The sequence below is a fragment of the Vidua macroura genome, chromosome 1 (assembly GCF_024509145.1).
Source record: "Vidua macroura isolate BioBank_ID:100142 chromosome 1, ASM2450914v1, whole genome shotgun sequence".
NCBI lineage: Eukaryota > Metazoa > Chordata > Aves > Passeriformes > Viduidae > Vidua > Vidua macroura.
Genome location: NC_071571.1, coordinates 73,143,888 through 73,166,542, shown reverse-complemented (window position 1 = coordinate 73,166,542; position 22,655 = coordinate 73,143,888). Strand labels below are relative to the sequence as shown.

The window sequence follows — 22,655 nt, the reverse complement described above, 5'->3', positions numbered from 1 at the left end:
TGAGCATTGCAGGCATTTCTGATTTGGTAGCACTCTGCACCCATTTCACATTGGTAAATGGCCATGAAAGTCTATGAGAGATAAGAAAGCTCCTGACAATCAAATGCAAAGTCAAAGTTTAGCTATTTCTATCATGCCCAGGTTTCAGTACCTTATGTCCCACCTCGTTTGTTTTCGCCTAACTTCAGAGTGATAAATTAGCATATGTTTCTGTCAAGACGTCAGGAAGAATGAACTGAGCACTGAGCCTCTAGCAGAGAGGAAGATGCAAGCAGCAGCTGGTGAATAGAAAACTGCTTAAGAAAGACAACTGCTTTGCTCTACCACAGATGAAATGGGGCACACTGGGAGCAGGGGTAGTGTTCCCTGTAGCAGGGAACAGTGAAAAGTAGACAGAAAAGATTAGGGTCACTAAAAGAAAAAAAAAAAATAAATAAAAGGGACAGCACCCATCCTATTTGGCATTGTAGCTATCCTAGAAATGTGAAGTTATAGACAGTTGTAAATAAAAAATATAAAAGAGTAATCTCCTTTGTGCATAGGAAAAGTGCATAAATTCTAAAATGCCTAAATTAGAATTGTGAGAACTCTGCTTACCTGTTTGCCCTCACTTGCTAAAATGATTCTGTTGTTAGAGTATCTGGGTTTCTTTTGAAGGGAATAAATCAGGATTTTAGCAATTAATATCATATTTCACAACAATATACACTCTGCTCAAAACATCCCTGTCAAAGAATTTTCTTTTACTTGTGTCTGTTATTGATCTGCCTAATTGCTGCTGTCAAAAATAGTCGGTCTTTGATGAAAAGATATGCCTGTGCCTATTGAAAAAGACACCGTACCTCCTCCTTTCTTTTATTCCTGGCTATGCGTGTGGCAGTATAGCCTCTGCCTTCATTATCACACTACAATACTTCAGGGAGAACTGCAATGCCACTAAAGCATCTGCAAGCCCAGATTTTTCTCCTGTGTTTGGAGAGTATCGCTGACACTTTGGCTTTGAGTAATTGCTGATCAGTGCAGCAAGGATCTGTTGCCTATGGTTCCGTCTTATTTATGGGAGTTTGTGGATAATTTTCCTCAGATGGCATGAGAGTAGATACCTAATAAATGGTAGCCTGAGTGTGCGTGGAATAAAGCAAAACAGGGCATCTCCCCTAGAGCAAGAGAAACAGTTTTAAGGGCTAAGCTGACCAGGTTTTTCTTTAACGTGTCCAAAGATTTTTAATAGTTTCCTTACCAAATATTTTTGAGTAGTGGCATCTCATACCTTTCTCAGACTGGAGTCTTGTTTAAAATAGCTCTGGTTTTTTTTATTACAATGAAATCCTAAAATGTCACTGATCACTTCTAAGAACATGTCTAGGAGACTTCCAAACTCCAGTGTCTAAACAGAAATACAACAACAGGTGTTCAGAACATTTTTCAGTGGGAGACAAAGAACTTTAAATTAGGTACTTGATGGTTACCTGAGAGTCTTTCTATTATCTGCATAGGAAGGCTAGGCTCCTTTTCAGACATCAAATTTTGATGCATAGTGTAGACTGAATTTCTTTTTGATGACATGCATGTTTTGAAGAGCCTGCTAGTTCTCTGTTCTAACATACTTAAATAAATAAATAAAAAGGGTTAGGGAAAACCACAACCTTATAATTTTATAGTAGCTTATTGCATGACTGAGAAAAACAGTAACTTGCACAAGATGACAATACTGCAGATTTATATCAAGAACTGCAACAAGAAATAAGATTTTCCTACAGCATTTTCATGGCTTCAGGGTTGCTTTGGGTACTTCTGGAAACCCTGGCTGTAGTTCCATGCACATCTGCTACTCTTTGCCATTAAGGTATTCATCAGGAATAAAAAATATGCATATCAAATATGCATAGCAGTAGGAGCACTGCTGATTTGTTCTTCTACTAAACGTAGTTGATTGCTTGGCTGTTTTAGTCTTCTATCAAGGAACAACTTAATATAATTTACAGTATTAGTCTGTACTATCTTCTAGTCACATACCTGAAACCTGGTTTAGATTAGAATACAGCATTAGCAGGGGGACACTGAAATGTCGTGGAGGTCTGTCCCCACATCACCTGCAAAAGGCAGAAGAAGCTGGAAGCCTTTTGCAAGACCAGCTCCTGCTCCGTGTTAGTGCCACCCAGAGTAACTCACAAAGAGGACAGGATCACCTAGGGCTGTGTCTGTCCTTCCTCTTCCATATCGCTCCTTGCAGAGGTGACCAGCCTGTGATACCTACATAAGGTTGTTGCTGCTCTTGCTTCCACACCCAGGGAATGCCAGATCCTTTTCCAGGTGCTCCAGATACAGTGTCCATACACCCTTCAGCTCACACCAATGTCCAGCATTATGCAGCAAAGCTGCTTGTGGTGCTTAAAGAACAGGTAGGATGACTTGGACTTCCATCAGAAAGGAAGAATAGCCTGGTGATTATAATATTCCTGTAAGCCTCAAGAACCTACATCCAGGTTCCAGCCCTTCCACAGATATTCTTGAATAACCTCAGAAATGTCACTTAATGCAGCTATACAATGAAAACAAGATTTCCTTTTCTGTGCCATTCTTCTGTCTTGTATGTTGAGACTGTTTTGAACAGTGGATAAAAGATACACTCCCAGTGTGGCCAACTACAGAGACTGAGAGTGGGCATCTCTGGAACAAGATGACACTAAAGATCTTTTCAAATGCCAGGTGAGAAAAAAAAATCAAAATATCTGAGAATAGGCAAATACCATCATCAGTTCACACAACAGCTATTGAATAAATTCATACAGTCATCTTTTGCCATGGCCATTCATGAACTTAAGAAGGAGATACACTTCTCACTTCCCCTGTTTTGTCAGTGTGTGCTTTTCTGAGGCCTGGTGCTCTCACTAAGTCCACTAGGATTAAATCAGTTGTATTGTACAAAACCACCATGTTAATAGTTCCCAGTGCAGGATGGAGGTAGTAGTTATCTTAGTATTTCTACTGCATTTAGTTATTTTTATAGTTCTGCACCTTTTTCCTGCTGAGAGAACTGAATAAAAAAATGACTTTGAAAGACATTATAATCAACGGCTGCTGGCTGCAATTACATTGTGTACTTGATGTCTTCATAAAGTACCTCTAGTTTAAACCCACAAATCTTTCAGTTTGAATTCTCTCCTGGCTCTGTTCTGTTTTGTTATTTTAGTGGTGTATTTACAGGAATGATCACTAGAGTATATGGGTTTATATAACAAAGATATAAAAAAAAAAGTTATCAGAAGATTAAAATTTCATCAGCTATCTTTACACTGAAAAAGTGACATTTTGTTCCAGTTATGACTGATATTTACAAAGGCAAGCCTTGTGGACAATAAAGAAAAAAAGCATTTGGGTTTCAGTGCTGTAAAAGCTTATTGACACTTGCAAAAATTATTAGATGAAGACTTTCAGATTTAAATTGTCATAAAAGAGACATAATTGTAAAGTAAGCTCAAACTTAACAACGATGTTTTAAGTCCAAGTCAATTATGGACAAGTCTGCAGTGTTACAGCTTCTGAGCACATGAAACTTAGCTATTACTGAAAATATCCAGCAAGAAATTCTTTGCTATATATGAAAATGTATTAATATGATTTATTAAAATATATTAATATGATACTGAAAAGAAGCGACTATGATAAATTTGGAAGTATCTATTTTTTGAAGTTATCTGGAATACTTTTTTTTCTCTGAGCAACTAATGTCACTTTAACCTTTACCCCTCCACAGCAAGAAAGTAATTTTTTTGCAGATTTTCCTTAAAGACTTAATAATTTCCTTGCAGTCTGCTTCCAGGCTAGCAGAATCACATTCTTCACATTAGATAGGATGGCCCCAAGGACACCCTAGGGTGCTGGCTTCTCTGACTCATTCAAATTCTCCTAGGGACTTGGACATTGCTCCTTTGGCCTTGCAATAAGGTAAAATCCAAGCACCAGACCACCAGATCCTTACCTAGAATACCTCATTCCGTGCCCCAGACTCTCACATCTGACACAGTAAATGCAGAAGTCACTATTTAGCCATTTTTCTCCTCCCCCATCAATGCTTTCCTCACCTTTGGTTCCTCAGGCTTTGACAGTGAGTTGTTGATATCTTCTCCTGTCGCAGACCTGACAGATTTAACACTTGCACGTGACGTTTGAGCTGGGGAGAGCCCTTCCAGCAAGACTACATGAGTACAGAGAGTTTCTCTCACTGCAGGGTCTCTCTAGGTGACTAGGAAGTGACTCTCCTGCATAGGGAAACTGTGAATCCAGAGCCTGTAGTCCAGGTACTGTCACTGCCAGTTGGCTCTGTAGAATTGTTTGGGATTTAAGCAGGCTCAGTTAGCCTGATAGACTTAATTGGTGCTGATGGGGTAAGCATCTAGAAAATGATATCAGAATATTTTTAATGTGTTCCCACGTCATCTACAAAATTAAATATAAATTAGAGTTTTCAGGGTAGAATCCTTCTTTTCTTCCAAAGATACTGCTGGTAAACACTTCATATGATGATGAAACCAGGGAGTAGTTTGTATCTTTCTAGCAACAACTCTAAATTAGACCTGATTTGGGGGCAGTAAAGGTACATATACTTGTGCATTCATAGTGTAATCTGCTAGAGTGAGAGAGTAGGGTCTATTCTCTGTCTTTGTGCATCTTTCTCCAAGAACTTAAGCAAACTCCATAAGGATAGAGGCAATTTGTTGTGTCACCAACATAAAGAAATTAATTAATTAATTAATTAATTAACATGCCTCAAGCCCTAAAACATTTCCCATGCTCAGTTTCCTATATCTGATGCCAAAGCGAATATTAACTTTCACCTGCTCATCCAGTTTCTGTGCGAGAACAGCAGGCCCTTATCAGTTCTTCAGAACACAGTTGGTGTTCATTCCAGTGTACCAATGGACCTTAATCCAAACCTGCAAAGCTTTGTATTCAGTGCTCGAACAATGAAACTGTACCTCGATGACCAGGGAATAAAAGATCTATTAAACTGTCACTTCTGTTTGAATAAAGGTTGTATCAAAAACTTTAGAGATGTCAATGGTTCCTAGCCTATTTAGAAGCCATTTAAAATCTAATTATCAGCAGCCCATAACATTCAGGATGTATAAATTCATACAGAAGCATAATTGAATGCATGGGTTCAGAAAAGAAATTTTCCTAAAGTCCAGACTCTAGTACGCTTTATAAAAGCGTACGCACTTTATAAAGAATATTCCTCTGAGAATCTGCTGATGGAGTGACTACTATGGAGTTGGACAGAAAGGAATGAGGAAAGCTGTTTTCCCTCTCCTTACTGATGCCTCTCATGGGAAGGCTCTTTGCTAGTCTGGTTTATTTAACAACCAGCTGGGAAGACCATTACAACCCACAGAGCTGGGCAGGAGCAAAGATGGAACCTCTTTGGGGCTCCTCATGTCAGGAATCTGTACCTGATGCCTGCCACTATGCCAGAAAGGCTCTCCAGGGCAGGGCTCCCTGATTCATAGGAGTAACTCCAATGGATTCATTTCCTTCTTGATTTATAGTTGAAATACTTGGATATTGCTCTGGAAGGATGTAAATTTGCACTGAGTTCTCACATTAAGACATTACATTAATGAAGTGTTGGAGAGCGTGAATATAAAGGCTGACTATGACTACTATCACCTGGGGGAAATAATTTTGAAATTGATATTTATAGTGATTAAGCAATTGTCTGAGGTTTAAATCTTTCAAAGAGCCATGAACATAAACTTCAGATCTGCATCTTATCACACTGAAGAAAGTTCTGTGGCTGTAAGTGACATTGCTTTTATCTTAACTATGACCATAGCTAAAGTTAGACTGGGATTTTTTTTAAGCTTGGATGTGCACATTCCTCCTTTTCTAGTAAAAAGCCCAGATTTGCTATATGTTTGAGTTGGCAGAGCTAAGCCAGTTGTCTCAGGCTGTTGTAACTTAAAATTGTTTTTCACTCTTTACAGTTGATTACACAGCAAGTTCCGCAGCCATGATGGTTGAGAGAAATGCCATGTTTAAAGTGCCTCTTTTTACCTGACTTGTGCAACGTGAAGAAAAAAAATTTTAGCCCCCATCCCCGGGTCCCATCAGTTATATTTGCGCATCTACACTTAGAGAAAATAAAATCTCCACAGTGAATGACTTGTTTCTAGAATAAAGAGAGATTGCGCAAGAAAAACTACCCCATTGCAGAGACCTCTCTGGAGCATGAGACACTGCGACTGGAGCACAAAATGGCATTTAAGAGCCACAAGAGCTCACTCTACTAAAGGCTCAGCTCAGAGTGTAGTGCTCTGTCCTTTTTATTCACTCTACTAAATTTATCAATACGACCCATAAAAGAGTAATCAGCACCCATAGGGCAGAGACACCCTGGATTCAGTTGGTACTTACCCCAGTCACCTGCTTAAGCCAGGGTCTGTACAGGTGTGTCTCCTCTCTTGCCACTCACAGGGAAGCTGCTGGGGCTTAGCTGCTCTGCTGCATCATGAAGGCTGTGCAGTCAAGAAGGACATTACAGGATCATGCCCTTATTTCAGCATTTTGGACACATCTCTGCAGGGAAGAGTAAAGGGCTGTATTTCACAGCTATGATATCATTCTTGTAAGCTATAATTCAGCATGAGCCACTATAAAACCTTTCCCATGACATCAGAGCTGTGAAATATAGCTGACTTCAAGTGCAGAAAATTCCCCCACAGGAATAATTGTTTCCTGGCAATTGGTGTTTGAAGAACTGATCCTTTAAAAGGCTGGCACAAATCCCATCTAGGTAATGTTGGTCCAGGCAGCACTTCTCAGGAAATGTTATGTGCAGGAGCAGAGGTATAGGGCCTCACCATAGGATCTGGCCATAGAGGTGGTGGTATGGGCACTAGAGGAGCCTGTCAGGTGATGATTTTCACTTCCTTATGCCTCAAAAATCCATGCAGACATCCCTAATAGCAAAGTAGTAGGTTTGCTCATGTGCTGCACTCCCTACCTCAGACTCTGCCTCCCCAGCAAGGGAAGACACATGTACACAGCCAGAACCACTGTCTAATACATCTTTCCATGTCTGCCTTCCAAACACAGATCATCCTGATATGTCCATCCTGATACACGGCAGCTCACCAGGTCTGCCCCCGCTTGGGGAAGTACTTGCAAGCTAGCAAGAAAATGGAAGTCCAAAAATGTTGTGTGAGATGCAATTTCCTCTTCCATATCACATGAAGGAAGATATCCACTTGAATACAGTCCAATGAGAGCCAGGGTAATAATCAAAGTTGGCAGAGCCATAAAGGACAAGACCTTACACAGGTCAGAAGGGTACAGAAGGAGGAGAAAAGCAACTGTAGACAATGAGAGGGTTAAAGCCACCTCACGTCTCCCTATCCTGATGGCTGAATCTGCTGAATCTGCTGCCTGTGTCCTGCTCTAGCAACCTGCACTTTAGTTTGCCACTGCTCCATCAGTTACACTGAAAGCAATTGTTGAACACATTGTAAAGCTTAGTCATGCCAGCTTTTCCTGTTTCTCCTCTGGAAAGGTCTTTTTGTGAACGCAGCTCTGTTTTTGCTGTTCTGTGTCCATGGTTACGTGTATGTGTAAATACACCCAGGGATCTGTGTCTCTCTCACAAACTCTCAAAGCTGTGTGTGGACACAGCTCCCATGACCTGCAGGACAGAGTTGTCTTTCCCTGACTAATAAGAAAGCTAATTGCAACCCTTCCTTCTTCTCCAGAAGAAATTACACTGTGCCAGAATTAATTGTACTCTTTACATAGTAAGATGGTAAAATCTTACTCCTTCTCACGTAGAAGTTACCTCTTAAGAGTATTTTACGTTTTGAAACAGTAAAATAATATTGTTTGAACAGTCCTGTTCCATTACCTACTATTCATATCAAAGCTAAGTGGTATTTCTTTATAGGAAATTATTTACTAACAGGAACTCTAAAAGACTCGAAGTTATTTTATGCAATTTATTACCAAGAAAATGTCAGCCAGACGAGTAGCTCACCCGAGGCATTGCAGGTGCTGTAACTCCTACAGCATAGCTCAAAGGCTAAATTCTGTCTAATGTACACCTTTAAATAGACAAAAACATATTATAGGAGAAAAAATGGTCTTTGATGTAGAATATGATCCAAATAGTGTTTCATGAAACACAATGAAACAAACAAAAATTTTCTTTTCCGTTTCATATAGTCAGATTCTCATTCCACAGTCTTCATTTACAAATACTGGGAGATGCTGTATTGAATTTTGAGCTGGTTCAGAATTATTTATTGGTTTTTTGTCAGAATACTGAAAAAAAACAAAACAACAAAACCACTAAACTTTTTTCCAAAGATCATCAGTGAGAAAGAAAATGAAAATTAATCAAATTATCCTTCTCTAAGGTTATAGATCTGTTTGAACTAAAAATTCAATGAAGTGTTTACAACAAAAATATGTGTTGTGGAATGTTTCTATCTATCTATCTATCTATCTATCTATCTATCTATCTATCTATTTCTATTCTAACTAACTCTGATTTCTTCACATTCTAAAATGCTCCAAAGCGGTTCATTAGATATTTTGTGTGACTGGTTACCTGAGACACATAGTATATTTTCTTTCTTTTGAATAGAAGTTTTCAGCTTTTTTAAAAACAGAAGAGCTGTCCACAGTACTCTGGAGTACTGTATCTGTAGCTTTTTGCATGTTGAAAATTATGTCATATTCAGAGATAGAGATCACTTTTGTAATTATTTTGTAGGTGCACCAATATTTTGTATTAATAATAATAGGAAGCAGTAGCTAGTAAAAACCCACAGGTAGCAATGAACTAGCTGCAGTTTGTTTTCTATTTTTAGAAGTTATTAGTGAAAGCATTTACATACATAACTATGTATTTAAAGATTCAAAACTCTGGCACTAGATAATGAGAAAATCATAGTGTCCACTTCATTTCCTATGCAATAAGAAGCAGGTCTATTATGTGTAAAGTATTGATAAATACACACATTTATTTCACTAACCTGTTAAGCCGAGTTGACTCCTTTCTAAATTGAATCAAAGCCAAAACTCCTTAAATGTGAGGGAAAAATCCTGGAGTTAAGTCCAGTTTCTTCAGTCCATAACTATAGCAACAGAATATCTCCTGGGAAGACAGTGTGCAGTTTTGCTAGCACTTCTTTAATGTAATATGGTAACCTCATCAATATCCCCAGTCAGAAAGTAAGCAGTTACATCCCAAAGTTCAGGCAGTAAAAAGAGAAATATCTGACTTGCCTTTATCAATGAAGGGAAACAAATGGGGTTAAAGGGGACCCACACACACCCTAAATCCAAACATCATGACTCCTTCCCCATATTTCATATCGACTCATTGTGATAATTTGAAGGACTATTTGCAACATTTTGAATCAGAAACAGCCCAGGTTTTCAACAATCATTATTACTCGTCTACTTTGTGGACTTAACTGCTGCAGTGATGACAGTTAAGCAGCTTTGGAAATGCTAAAATAGTTGTTCTTTTTCTTTTTTTCAGAGATCCTTTGAGACTGCAAAGACTATTTAAAGAAGGAAGACAGCATGAGATTGGATTTAGTGTAGTAAAGTAGGTTAATTTGAGGACAAGACAAAAAAATCATTATTTAGACCTTCTTGTGTTGCCGTGATGAGAACTTACCATTGCTTCTGGCTGCTGTTTTGGGCTGGTCAGCCCCACCAAAGTTTCTTAACTCCATTATCCAAAAGGACTAGTGGCTTTCCAGAAAAGGAAGAGGTTTTGGTGTTGTCTGGAAACAGCAGGCAAGACCTCCATCGTTCCAAAAGGAGCTGGATGTGGAATCAGTTCTTTTTATTGGAGGAATACACAGGAACTGACTACCAATATGTTGGCAAGGTAAGTTTCTTTAGTATGCATCTATGTTTTGATTTTAGAAGCACTGGAAATGCAGCAGTAGCAAGTAGGGAAGAAAAATGCCTGCTACAACTTTTAGTTTGTGTTCCTGTGTGCCCAGCTTCTGCTGAGGAGTAATTCAGTGGAAAGGTTAGTGTGCTTCAGCTTCAGAATGTAATTAACAAGTCTTCATTTAACCAGGAAGTCCCGTGGCAAATCACTGGCAATTCTGTTAAAGATTTTGCATTTTATTTTGTGTCTGGAAATAATGCAGCTTAATTACAGGCTAGAGTTTTAGCTTTAAACTAGGATATGTGTTTTCCCTCATGCTCGCTGATTTTGCTGCAAACTATATAAACCAGGAGAGGTTTCGATCTAAGTTAGGATTCACCGTACCTACATTTTTGGTGAGGAGTCTACCTAGCAAAAGGTAATTGCTTTTCTTTTTATTACCCACTGCACACAACAATGCTACAGCCATTTTCTGATGAGGTTTTGTGGTGCCACTGAGGACTGTGTGATGATGACCTTCACACCATCAGCAATGCTACTACAAAGCATGGTTGAAGCACACTATGCATATATACTAAGAAGCAACAGGCATATGAAAAATTCTAGTCTCAAAGCATGCTGTCAGTTGGGAAAGGGTCAAAAAACAATTTTAAAAAGAAAAGTTGTAGCTTAACTCTGAGAACATCTGCCTCCCTGAGCAGCAGATCTCCATGTAGGTAACAGACTTTATGTGAGCTGTAGAGATAATGCACCTGTGTTAAGAGCCTAAAGAGAGTCTATACTGCCCCAGGTTCCACAGTCTATAGGAATATATCTTGCAGAATGCAGAAATTATGCTACTGATGATGACATTCAAAGCAGAAACAATACAGCTTAGTTTCCCAAACTAAAATGAGGGTGTATCTGATTTTGTTTGATCTCTCAAGCCTCTTAGCAAAGGCTGCAGATCACAATGGCTTGACATTTTATCTCCCTCTGCAAGTTCCTGAGCATTCCCATGAGAGATGGTGGCTGCTTCTCTTGCCTGCCAGTCAGCTGTCAGTCAAAGTTGGATGCAACATTCCTTTCCTGCTAAATGGCTGCAAGGCATGATTCAAATGAAGAGCTACTCAGCTGGTGTAATACTCATAGAACTCCAGCCAGGATAATCAGCATTCATGAAAGGTACCATTGAGCCCAATCTACAGGAAAAGGCCAAAGGCAGAGAGTCCTCAGAGAGGAGAAGTAGAGAAGGAAGATAAGAGGGTAAGAAAAGATACCAAAACAGAAGAGAGTAAGAGGAAAGAACTAGAAAGACTGAGATGGAAGGAACAGAAGCTTTACAAAGAGGAATCAAGATGAAAAGGAGGGGGGAAATACATTAAATGGGAGTAGAGGATAAGAGTTGCAAGAAAGTTTACCTAAAGAGAGCAAAAACAAAAACAGAAGATGAGACAGTGAAGGAAAAAAAAAAAAACAACAGGTATGAAACATGGAGTCAAGGACAAAAAAAAAAAAAAAAAAAGGCAGCAAATTGAAAGACAGAAGTCCTTCACACATTTTCCTGTTTCACAGTCTGCTGAGGGTAGTCAGGGTAATGGGGATCTTTTTGTTCAAAGATAAAGCATATGGTCCTGAGGTGATCCTACAGTCTCTCATTGTCACTGTGAATTTTGACATTAAACCTCATCAGCCCCCCATTCTTTCTACTGCAGAATTAGAGTACAAGCTATTGACTTCAGAGGGACTGATGGGGAAGTGAATATTCCTGCAGGATAAGTTTGCTGAGAGACAGTTTAAAAATCGTCTAGTTGGATCAGAAAACCAAGACAACTTCAATAGGAGTCAGAAAGATTAAAAAATGTATGTTATTTTTAAAAGTTTTTCTTCCACCTATTTGTACTTTATTACACTTTCTGTTATAAAGCATAGAAACAACACATCATGTATAAATGTCATTGATTTTGTGTTCCTAAGCCATTCACAAGTGGCCTTTCACACGTCTTTCAAATGCCAGAACTGCTCACACTGTTTTAACTGAACAATTAGCCAAGAGGCATGAAAGAGCAGCCTTTTATTATTAAAGTTGAGGATTGGTGTAAGGGGAAATGATAGAAACATCTAAATGTCTCTAAATTGAGGTAACTGGGCAATTTAACTGAGCAATTAAACTTGATTGATGTGGGCAAATGAGGATTATGAACATTTTTATGAAGCATATTTTTTTTTCTAAGAGGACTAAATGTTAACCTTAAATATGGACTTAAAAATGGTAGGAATATAAAGAAGAAATGTGAACAGCAAAATCTTTTAAAACAATAACAATATATGTATATAAAAGGGAATTGTGCTTAGGTCTTACTGTATAAACAGGCAGACATGAATCTTCTGGGGTTTTTGTGTTTAGAGGTTAAAGCTGGTGGGCATTAACATCATAACCATAAAAAGAAAAGGTTCTATATAAGCTATAAAAAAAATCTTTTACTTATGCTGGTTTCACTTTTGCTTCTTCATTTTTTCTAACATCTGTTTAATCCAAACATCTACTTCAAAAATTTGAGTTGTAAGAAGTCTGTTGTGAAAGATTCTAAAAAACATTATTTGTATGAGATGCCCAAATTACAGTTGTGAAATCCTGTAACTGTTTAAACTACAAAAAACAGATTTGCATCATAGTAGTTTTAGAGTATAGGGAAAGAACAGTGAAAGGGAATGCATTCAGGTTTGGGATAATAAAAGAGAAAAGTAGTTTCTCTGAAGACAGAGCTCAAGCAGTACTGAAGACAATGCTGTAGCATCATCTGAGTCACAGACCAAAGCATTGTTGTTGTCTATACCCTGTACACTCTTTATTCATTGAACCCAGAGTTTTTCATCCTTTAGGAGTTAATTGTCCAAGCATATATGAAACCTGTTTTTTGGTAGCTGTGGGTACTGTCAGCTATTAAAAACTGCTCCCCAGTTTTGTATGCCACACACTTCATTGTCAACCCAAACATGCAGCTGTATCTTGCTGGACAAGGATGTGCAGCTGCCAAGAAGACACAATGTTATAAACACAAATTGATGTTTGCTGTGTCACCGACACCAGATCGATCGCTTTATTACCCATCCTTGTATTCCTCAATTTCATTCCTGTATATTTGTGAAATAAAGGCTTTTTAAAAAGAGATGAAATTCATGCCCCCAGTCACTCTAGTCTCAGACCTTAAGGAACTTGAAGAAAAGTTCTAGACTGGAATTATTCATTGCACTGCTGAATAACTTGTGAACTATGGCTATGCATTGAAGTGTGACTGATGGGCACAGTGACATTTTAACCTGAATATATCTTTTCTTCTGGTTCAGAAATTGTAGCACTTGGCAGGGACTCAATCCAAAAATAAAATAAAATAATTACATGAGCATCAAAGTCTAGCACTACTACCTAGCCAAAATTTGCAACATCTGAGTTGGTTTTTGTACACATGGCTGCTTAGTACAATTTGAAAGGGCTGAGGTAAATGCAGCTTTAAATCACAGGTAAACAATGAAGTGGTAGTACAACTGGATATAAAAATATATGCTGTGTTTCCTAGAGATCTTCAGATACACCAGGGGAGAAAAAAAAAAAATCTGCCCTATTCCAAGATCATACTCATAGGTATACTTACTCTTTGTATACACTTGACAGCTTTGACATGGCAGTCCCACTGGCTACATAAAATCTGTGTACTGGCATCCATCACTGAGTTTAGAGCACAAACCTAGAATCATTGTTACATAAAGGGATAGGATTGCACTTTCTTTAAGACTAGAGAAAGATCTGAACAAGTCTTAAATCTTACTGGTTAACCCAAGAATAGCTTTTGCCAGTCTGCAATGGAAAGGACTAACCTGCTTTCCTGGTAACAAGAGGCATAACTGTGGAATTGTTTTGTAACACTCTGGCTGGCTGGCACTAAAAGGAAACTTCCAGACATACTTTTCATTTTTGCTGTGTCTTATTGATGTTCATATAGTTCAAGCAGTATTCTCGCCTGGAAGCTATCTGATGTTACTACCTGTACAACCCATCATAAACAATCAACTTCTGCTGACAACTCTATTTTTCAAGGAAGATAAAGTCAAAACTCCTGCTGGTATGTGGCTTGGCAAAGCAAAAAGTATACTGTGTTACTGTAGGCAAACCCAGAATCTTTTTGTTTGGTGTTGAAAGAACCTCTTGGAAAGATGAATTCCCATCTGTCAAGGAATGATTTAAGGTACTGTTGACCCTGCTTTTGAGGAGGGGATGAACTAAATTTTATCACAGTATCGTTTCAGCAGTGTTTTGCCTTTTTTTTTTTTTTTTTTTTTTTTTTTTTTTTTTTTTTTTTTTTTGTCTGATTTTACTTTAGGCTACAACTATTCTGAAGGCAAGCACGGTAGCGTATTTCAGCCGAAGCAAATGAAGCAAAAGGCAGAATCTCTTCCAAACTATTTCAAGTAGAAGGACTAAGCAACATGCTGAGGCAAAATTATCTGCCTGTGAGCACACACAAGGGGCTATTTAAAAAAAGAAAATTATTGTCATGTAATACAGTCCATGCCTTTTCAGCATTTTAGGAAGTAATGGGTAACATTACTCCAATGGTTAAAAGGTACCATATCTTAATTGGATGGCACGATAACTAGCAAGAGAAATCTTCACTTTCTCTCAGATTTTAGTGCACTAGTGTTCTGTACTTACCTTTAAAATTTTTGTACCCTGAAAAAGCAAGATGTGAAAAGGCAAACTAAAATGACTCCCCCATCTGCACTTTTAACATCCTTTATGCTGCTTTATTGGCACTTGGTCAGTATTTGCTTTCCTTGCCTTGTAACTTGCACTATGATATATACTTGATGCCTTCAGTTTCCTGTTCCAAGCACAGTGACTATTTGTTATTTTTACAATGCCTAAAGTTAAAAGTTACCTTTGTAACTTCTGCTTATTCAGAGAGGATCACAAATGAATCTTCCATTCATTTTTGATAATTAGAATAGCCTCTCTCATTGTCTAGATTTTCCACTCTGCACCCAGAGGAACCGTAAGCATTAAGACTAGCCTTTTGCATGTGACAAAACTGATGTACAGGGAGGTTAAGTGGCCTTCCACACAGCTAAAAGTTAGAAACTTCACAGCAGAGATTGGAAAACAAAAAAAAATCAGAGTTCTTAGCCCCTTCCCCCCCGCTTCCACCCCCCCCCCCAGTTTCTATGATTAGGTCACCTGCCTCCCTCTTCAGTAGGCCTAGTACTTGTCATTCTCTTAAAAAGTAGAACAAATGCTGTGGCACATCTGCGCTTCCATTATTCCTCATCCATCAGTCATATTTTATGTTCCAGCACTTGACTTTCCCAAGTGCCCTTCATTTCTATATTGCATTGCACACACATACACACACTTGTCTTGTATTCTTCTTTGAAAGATTTACGGTCGCTGGTAGCAGTTCTCTGTGCTGTCGGTCCCTGCGGAACAGAGATAACTCCGTAATGAGGGACAGTTGAGAGGTTAGAGGCCCACAACGACAATCCAGAAACAGCTTGCAGGTTTTAAACCATCACACAGGGGCTAAGAAAGGAGATAATGAGCAATGGGTGGGATGGGCAAGGATGTTATTCAGAAAATGAAAAGGCAGGAAATGCAGCATGGTTAATGTTTACGATCATCATAATTGTGAATCTACTTGGCATCATCCTTGTATCCAAATATATTACACAATATAAGAGCCTTACAACCATCTGCTTCAAACAAACCGCATTTCCTTCATTACGGCACATGATGGTACTTACAGTGTAACGATACAGAACCTCCTCCCCTTCTTCCCATTCTGCCTACAGAAGCAAGCAAATCCTGGGACCCTCAAGGCAATATTTCTGTTAATTCTTGTTTTTCATTTTTGTGTCCCAAACAAAACAATTTTGTTTTCCACATGCTAATTACCCACTTATACCATGCTTACATTTTGGATCACATCTTTTCACTGATTATCCTGTTCTACTCTTGTTAGCAGTCTGCACATTGTCCTGATTTGTGTGTCCCTAGACTTCCAGCTATAGAAAAACAGCTGAACATATTAATCTTCCTCTCTAGGGAGAGACTACATGTGAAGTTCATGCTTGATTATGGATTATTTAAATTGCTGTTATTTGGAGCTGCATTACTATTTTCTTATTTGCTTGTACAGCACAATAGCATTCCCACTATGAAGCTGCAACATCATGAATATAAATTTTGAAGGCTAGGGACAGCTGAAAAATAAAATCCCTCTTTCAGGCCTAAGACAACCATTGTTACTCCACCATTTGTTATTTACAGTTGGCTTATCAAATATAGTAAACCGTAAAGCTTAGAGAAATCTCTTTATTAAATTAAATATATTGTCTGTGCCTCCCTTTTCTTTCCCTGCCATTTCCCTCATTGTTGAACATCAGTTCACAGTGGGGCAGCAGCAGGTTGAGAGCTGTGGCCAGTCAGTGTAACATTTCAAAACACAAACTGAAAATGTGTTGTGATGTGAATGCCTACTGTTGATCCGTATGCGCTAATGCAGACTGTGGCTTGCTTTCACCATTAATGGGGTGAAAGAAACTTCAGCATGCACTTGCAAGTACTTCAGGATGCAGTGAAGCTTGTAGTTGTCATGAAAGTCGGAGGTGGCAGATGAAGGAAAGGAAAGAATTGCCCTCTGAAAGGAAAAGAGAAGGGAAAAATATCAGTCCTTTCTCTCCTGTCTTCTAATTTCATAAAAAAAACCACCTCAAAACAGAAAAACAAAGGTTGTAAAGAAATAAAATACTGAGTGAGCTGGAAGTTAAAAACTTACATTAAAGGACAAGGGGGAAATATTAACAAATGTTTATATTAGAATTTGAATTCCCACTGTTTTCTCAGCAGAGTTGTTTATTTTGGAGTCGTATCTGATGAAGATTTCAGTCCTTCTATCCCCAGCTTACTTATGCCATGTGGTACAGGGCAGGGCTCCCAGAGAGCTCATCTGAAATGGCCTCTCATAGGAATATTGTCCTCTGGCTTTATTTCATACTTTGTTTCTTTGTGAAACATTAAGTGATGTTTCACATTAGATGTCTGCTGGAACAAAGGAGGTTTTAATGCATTGCACAGGCTCACATAATGATCATTTAGTCATCTTTAACATATTGGTCATCTCTGCCCATTCTGTATCTTCAGGTTGGAAGGCAACATCAAGTTCAGTCAAGTCATTTGTATAACTTTTGTGCTTAACATCATGTTGTCATTAGTGAAAGGTTCTCCCCAAAAGACAGAACCAAACAACATATAATTTGGCTCTTTGACATAATTCCTCGTACCTAACAGCCCTTGCAATCAAGCTGATCAGGGTACTGGCAGAGGATTTAAAGGGCATGCAAACTGAGGTGTCAGAGCATTCATTCATAGTTCCTTTCCATTTCGTGTAGTTTTACACATTTCAGGTCAGTTGCTTAAAGCACAGTTAATGCTGCTTACATCGGCTAAAATTGCTCACAGAATGGGAATAACATAATTCCCACATCTTGGGAATAACAACTGCCAAGGGAGTTGCAGACAAAGAGTAAATGCCTGTGGAAGAAAACTCTTGCATGTATATTTGTGGTATTTGTAAACTCAGGTGAGCTTGACCCTCATGCTACTTGCAGGTAGATCCTGTCAGGATCTACACCGTTCACCTTACAAATATCTGTTATTTTACCAGCAGAAATATTTTATGAACAATTTCCTTTAGAATTTTTAGACTGATAGTATCACAGCAATTATATGTGCTTCAGAGAGAATTCTTTCCTTTCATGAATACTAGATATTATATCATTAGGAGAGCATAGACGCAAGTATTCTCACCAAAGGAATTCCAGGTTCTCCAGTCAAAATTAATATGCGTTCCTAGATAGGCTATCCTTGATCTTGAACCTGAATTGGTGTGACTTTCCCTATTTTCAGAATTTAAGAACTTTCGCCAAAGACTATGGCTTTTCAGACATTATAGAAAAAAAAACATTTCATCACTGTCACTGTCCTTAGATGCATCCTTTTTTTTTTTTTTTTTTTTTTATGGAAATGTGTCCAATTTACTTAAAAGGTTCCTGATTTATTGGTTTTCCTCTTCTGTGGGTAATGCTTCACTCTACCAGAATTTTCTGCCTGACTCAAGGCTCTTTGGGGCCTGTGGGCAAAGTGCTGTTCCATATCCCTGAGCAGTTCTCCTTTATTCATGACTAATAGGTCCAGCAAAACACACCCTCTGGTCAACTCATCAATCACCTGGGTGAAGAAGTTGTCTTAGGACATTCTGCAGAAACCTGGGTTGCTTGCACACAGACATATTGCCCTTCCAGAAAACATAAGAATGATTAAAGTCCCCCAAGAGTACAGGGTTTACTCCATCTGTTTAAAGAAGGCTGCATCTGCTTCATCTCTTTGAGCAGACAGTCTGTGGCAGATACCTAATGTGATGTCTTGTGTTGGCTTGTCCTCTTTCTTCAAGATCTCAACTGATTTGTCACCTGTTTCAAAGCAAAGCTCCACCTACATGTGCTGATTATTTGCTAATCCACCTCCTTGCCTTCCTAACCTGGCCTCTGTAAGGATCTACATTCTGCTGCAGCATTCAGGTCACTTGAGCTGTCCCTTCACAGCCTCACTAATGGCACTTTGAGGAATACTTATTTGAAAGAAGAATCTACTCAATGCCAGACTTGCCTAACATTTTCCATAAACATTTTTCTAGGTTGAGGAGTCTTCCTCAAAAGGGTCCTATTGAGAGACAATTTTGTATTGCATCTACTGCCTCACAAAACCTTTATTATCTGGTTATATAACACAAACTTGTGTTTAGAAACAAAGTTGGAAAACATAATAGAATGGAAATACTTCTCATTTTCCCAGCTTCTGACCTATAGAACTAAATGACAGAAGCATGAAAATAGATTAAAGACTCAATTAAACTTATGGATATGAATTAGTATCCTTTTTGTTAAGTCTTCATTTAAATCAGAATGTGGGTTCTCATTTGTTTTAGTGTTTGTCTGTATCCTCCCTTCTCCATCCCCTTTCTTCCTCCCTGACACACACACTTTTATACAGCATATAAAATTCATACACACATTTCAGGGTTTGATTGTCAGCATCAAGCACTCAGAATATCAAAGGGTCACCTTTGTCAGTAAGCAAAGGATGAGCATTTGCTTTCAAGCGCATCCATCAGGGAGTAGTCAGAAGCTGTTACTTGCTGAAGAAGCCTGATGTTTTATTCAACTATATCCCAGTAAAAACATTTCTGGATATTAGGCCAAGGTTTTGGGTTTTTTTTTTTTTTTTTTTTGTTTTTGCTATTCATCTTTCAGCTAGGTTCTCCCATACCACCACAGGAGAAGAGAAGTTTTCACAGACTGAGAAATATATGTGCTCATATACCTTAATTAAGGGGCTGTATTTGCTTACAATTTAATTATGAAGCATTTTTGAAAGGTCATGATTCCAAAGAAAATATTTTGTCAGTGATTAAACAGATAATTCTGACCACTGATAAAGAGTAATCAACTGTCCCTGGGTAAATTCCCAGAGAAATCAAAGATAAATAAATCTGGACATATAATACAGACCTATTTCACTAACTATATACATCACATAATTTAAAGACTAAAGCACATACACTAAAATTATTATTGAAGTGCATGTTTGCTGAATGTACTCTTTAAAAAAAATATTTTCTCCTAATCTCAACAGAATACCTGCTGCCGTCTTCTACTATATGAATTTCCTTTTCTAATTGACTAATGCACTACAGGACAGAAGTCCCAATATAGTCAGTGGAAGGACATCAGGATATTGGAATTAATTTCCTCTGACTTGGAAAAAAGCTGTAAAGAAAGTTGGTGCTCTTGAATTGTAGGCACAGTTCTAATTGAAGAAAGGAGTTTAGGCATGCATCCTTTATGAACTCTGTATTCCCATTGAATGTCATTACAAGTCAGGCACTTAATTTTCTTTAACTTCTCAAATGAGAGCACACATATTCCTTTTCAAGGATTTATTAAGATACCTCAAGCTACTTTAGCTAATATAGACAACCTTGGAATTCAGAAACCCCCCCTACCTACCCATCCAAAACTTTGGTGACGGCAAACCTTCAGCTGGGGGATAATAACAAAAACCTGAGAACAATTAGATTTTCTACCATTGCAGCTGCAATGAGGAGAGGCCATCTGCCCCACCCTCTAAATACAGTAAGCTGTGGTAAAGCCACAGTCTTGCTATTCTAGATTGTAGTTAAATGATACCCAGTCTTTCCATAAACACAGAACAAATTATACCCAAGGTTCTCAAATCATGTTATAATTATTACATACAGAACTGGACATTGTTAACATTTTGCTGCAGGGAGAATGCAGAAGCATCAAATAGCGATCTGTCTAAGATCAGACAGGAAGACTGTGACAAAAGCCATATAAAAACTTGAAGCCAATGACTGACTATTCAGTTAATGTGGTAGATTTGCAATGCTAGCAATGTCTGTCTCCTAAAATTACTCGTACAGCTCTTGCAAGAATTCAGAGGCTTGAATTATCATTCCTGATCACTGATTTGTATATACTAGATAAAATAATTTTTTCAATCTATTCTGTTCAGCTATTCAAGAGAGTTTCCCTAGTACCTGAGCTAGGTTGTGAGAAGTCTGAGGTTGGCTAAGCCATTTAGACTTTTTAGTACGTTAATGCCGACGTCTCAACTAAAGCAAATCTTCATGTCTACCAGGTCCTTTTGCTACCCCACAGTTTGAAAACACTGGCAAGAAGAAATAATTCTTGCTTTGACAAAGAAATCCAGATGTTTAAATAGATGGACCAAAAGCATAAAATAGGGATTTTAAGCTGCATTGGCCTGCCTTGAGAGAAGAACAAGATCTTCACGCTTTTGTGAGGGTAATTGCAGAAGTCTGTATAATGCTCTATTGTTACCATCACTACTGTTTAGCTGAAGAGAGCTCTTTGATCTTTCAAAGGCATAATGAAACCCAACTGCTCTAAGTAAAACTGGGAAAATTCAGTATATAACCATGGATTGTCATTTTTTTTTTAAGTGAGAGGTCATTTATTACTCAGAGTCAGAATTGTTTTGAGTTCCTTATAGTCTGAAAGGAAGACTGCTTCTTTCTAGTGTTATACAGTAGTTCAAAGAAAAACAAGAAGTTTGATAAAAGGACATGAAATTCAAGAGCCCATATGTATAGAGATGAGACTTGACACCATGGTCTCTTGTTCTTTACAAATTAAAGACCTGTTTGTCTTTGTAAGGGCAAACTTTGTAAATTCCTGCTATAACTTGGCTTAGAGATAACAGGAAGAGGAGCAAATAAAGTACATTACCACAGAAGTGCTTAGCAGCACTCAGCTCAAGAGAACATGAAGATACTTTTACCTAGTTTGCAGCTTTGCCAGATATTCATTAAGATCTGATAATCAGTTGAACCTAGAGACAAGGGCGATCAGAATAAGGTGCCTTGCTAGTCTGGTGTACTGCAGCACAGGACAAAAGCTCTTGTGCCACTGTCCCTGTTTAATCACAATGAAGAGCAGAAGCAGCTGGGGAACCCAAGAGGGAGAAGCCTTGAGAGGTCCCAGGCAATGTTGAAAGGATTGACATATTCCAGTTGATTTTTTGCAAAGCTGATTAGCTGTGGCTACATGTTTGCGCATCAGGTTAGAAAACCCATTTATGATTTTGAAGGGTGTGTAATGAAGGTGTGAGTCACCAGAGTATGGATGTTTATTCTTAGCTCAATACATTTGAAACAGAACAACAGGTTCCCAATTGCACTTTGGGCAGCCTATTCCTTAAAACAACGATCCCAGCATCAGCCAAACTGTAGTCCCTGTCTGTCTCAGGCCTTGTGGCCTCCCATATTGCCCTCACAGAAAGAGACTTCCAGCCTGCCTGGACCTTCCAGCCTACCTGAAGGGTGTGAACCTGAGGTTCCAAAGTGAGAGAACACGTTACATCTTGTCTCTAATCTAATGAAAAATTCTTATTCCACTGCCCTTTATATATCTTATTATTTTTAATTTTTTTTCACTCCATCACCCTCTAGTCTTATTATAGTGACTTTTCTGTGTTGTATTTGTTTTGAAATCAAATGCCACCATCTTTTATACTCAGTTTGCCTTTGAGTACCTGGTTGCTTGAAATATGCTTAGTGCTTTTTGATCTGTTCGTTTTCTCAATTTGTTCATCTCTATGAAACTGGTTTTAGCCTCTCTTGCTGTTATTCATTTACAGGGAACAAATTGTCACTGCTGCTTTTGCAAATGAATGATAAAGTTCACTGACATTTTGATACTCTCAAGAAACAGAAAGACAGCATCACTGTGATATTTTTTAAATTCTCCTGCAATTCTTAATATCAGGACAATATGTTTTGCAGATGATAGCGCTGCTGCTGCATGCTTATAGCTTTTTTCACTGTTTGCAGTGGGTGCAATTTTAGCTTTTTTGTTGTTGAATCCCATAGCTGCTTTTTTGTTTTGTTTTGTTTTTGTTTTCTTTTAAAGAGCTAGTACTTAAGTTAAAGGTTACCCTTAAAGGATATTTTTGTTTTACCCTTTATGCTATGCACCAAGGTTGTTATCTTAATAAAGCATTTAACTTATGTTTAATAGTTCAAGTATTGAATTCCTATATCCTTTAACATTTTTTCTTACTATTATTTCAATATCAATTTTTCCGCTAATTTGCCTGTTTGCATGCAACCAG

General features: G+C 38.2%; 1 protein-coding gene across 1 annotated transcript in view; it reads left to right on the top strand.

The window, feature by feature from the left end:
- Nucleotides 1-22,655, top strand: part of CDH6 (cadherin 6) — a 96,686-nt gene that overhangs the window by 42,022 nt on the left and 32,009 nt on the right. The window contains exon 2 of the mRNA XM_053977697.1: nucleotides 9,542-9,898. Within this exon, the coding sequence (XP_053833672.1) occupies nucleotides 9,671-9,898 (228 nt within the window). The 5' untranslated portion in view covers nucleotides 9,542-9,670. The remainder of the gene's footprint in view (nucleotides 1-9,541; nucleotides 9,899-22,655) is intronic.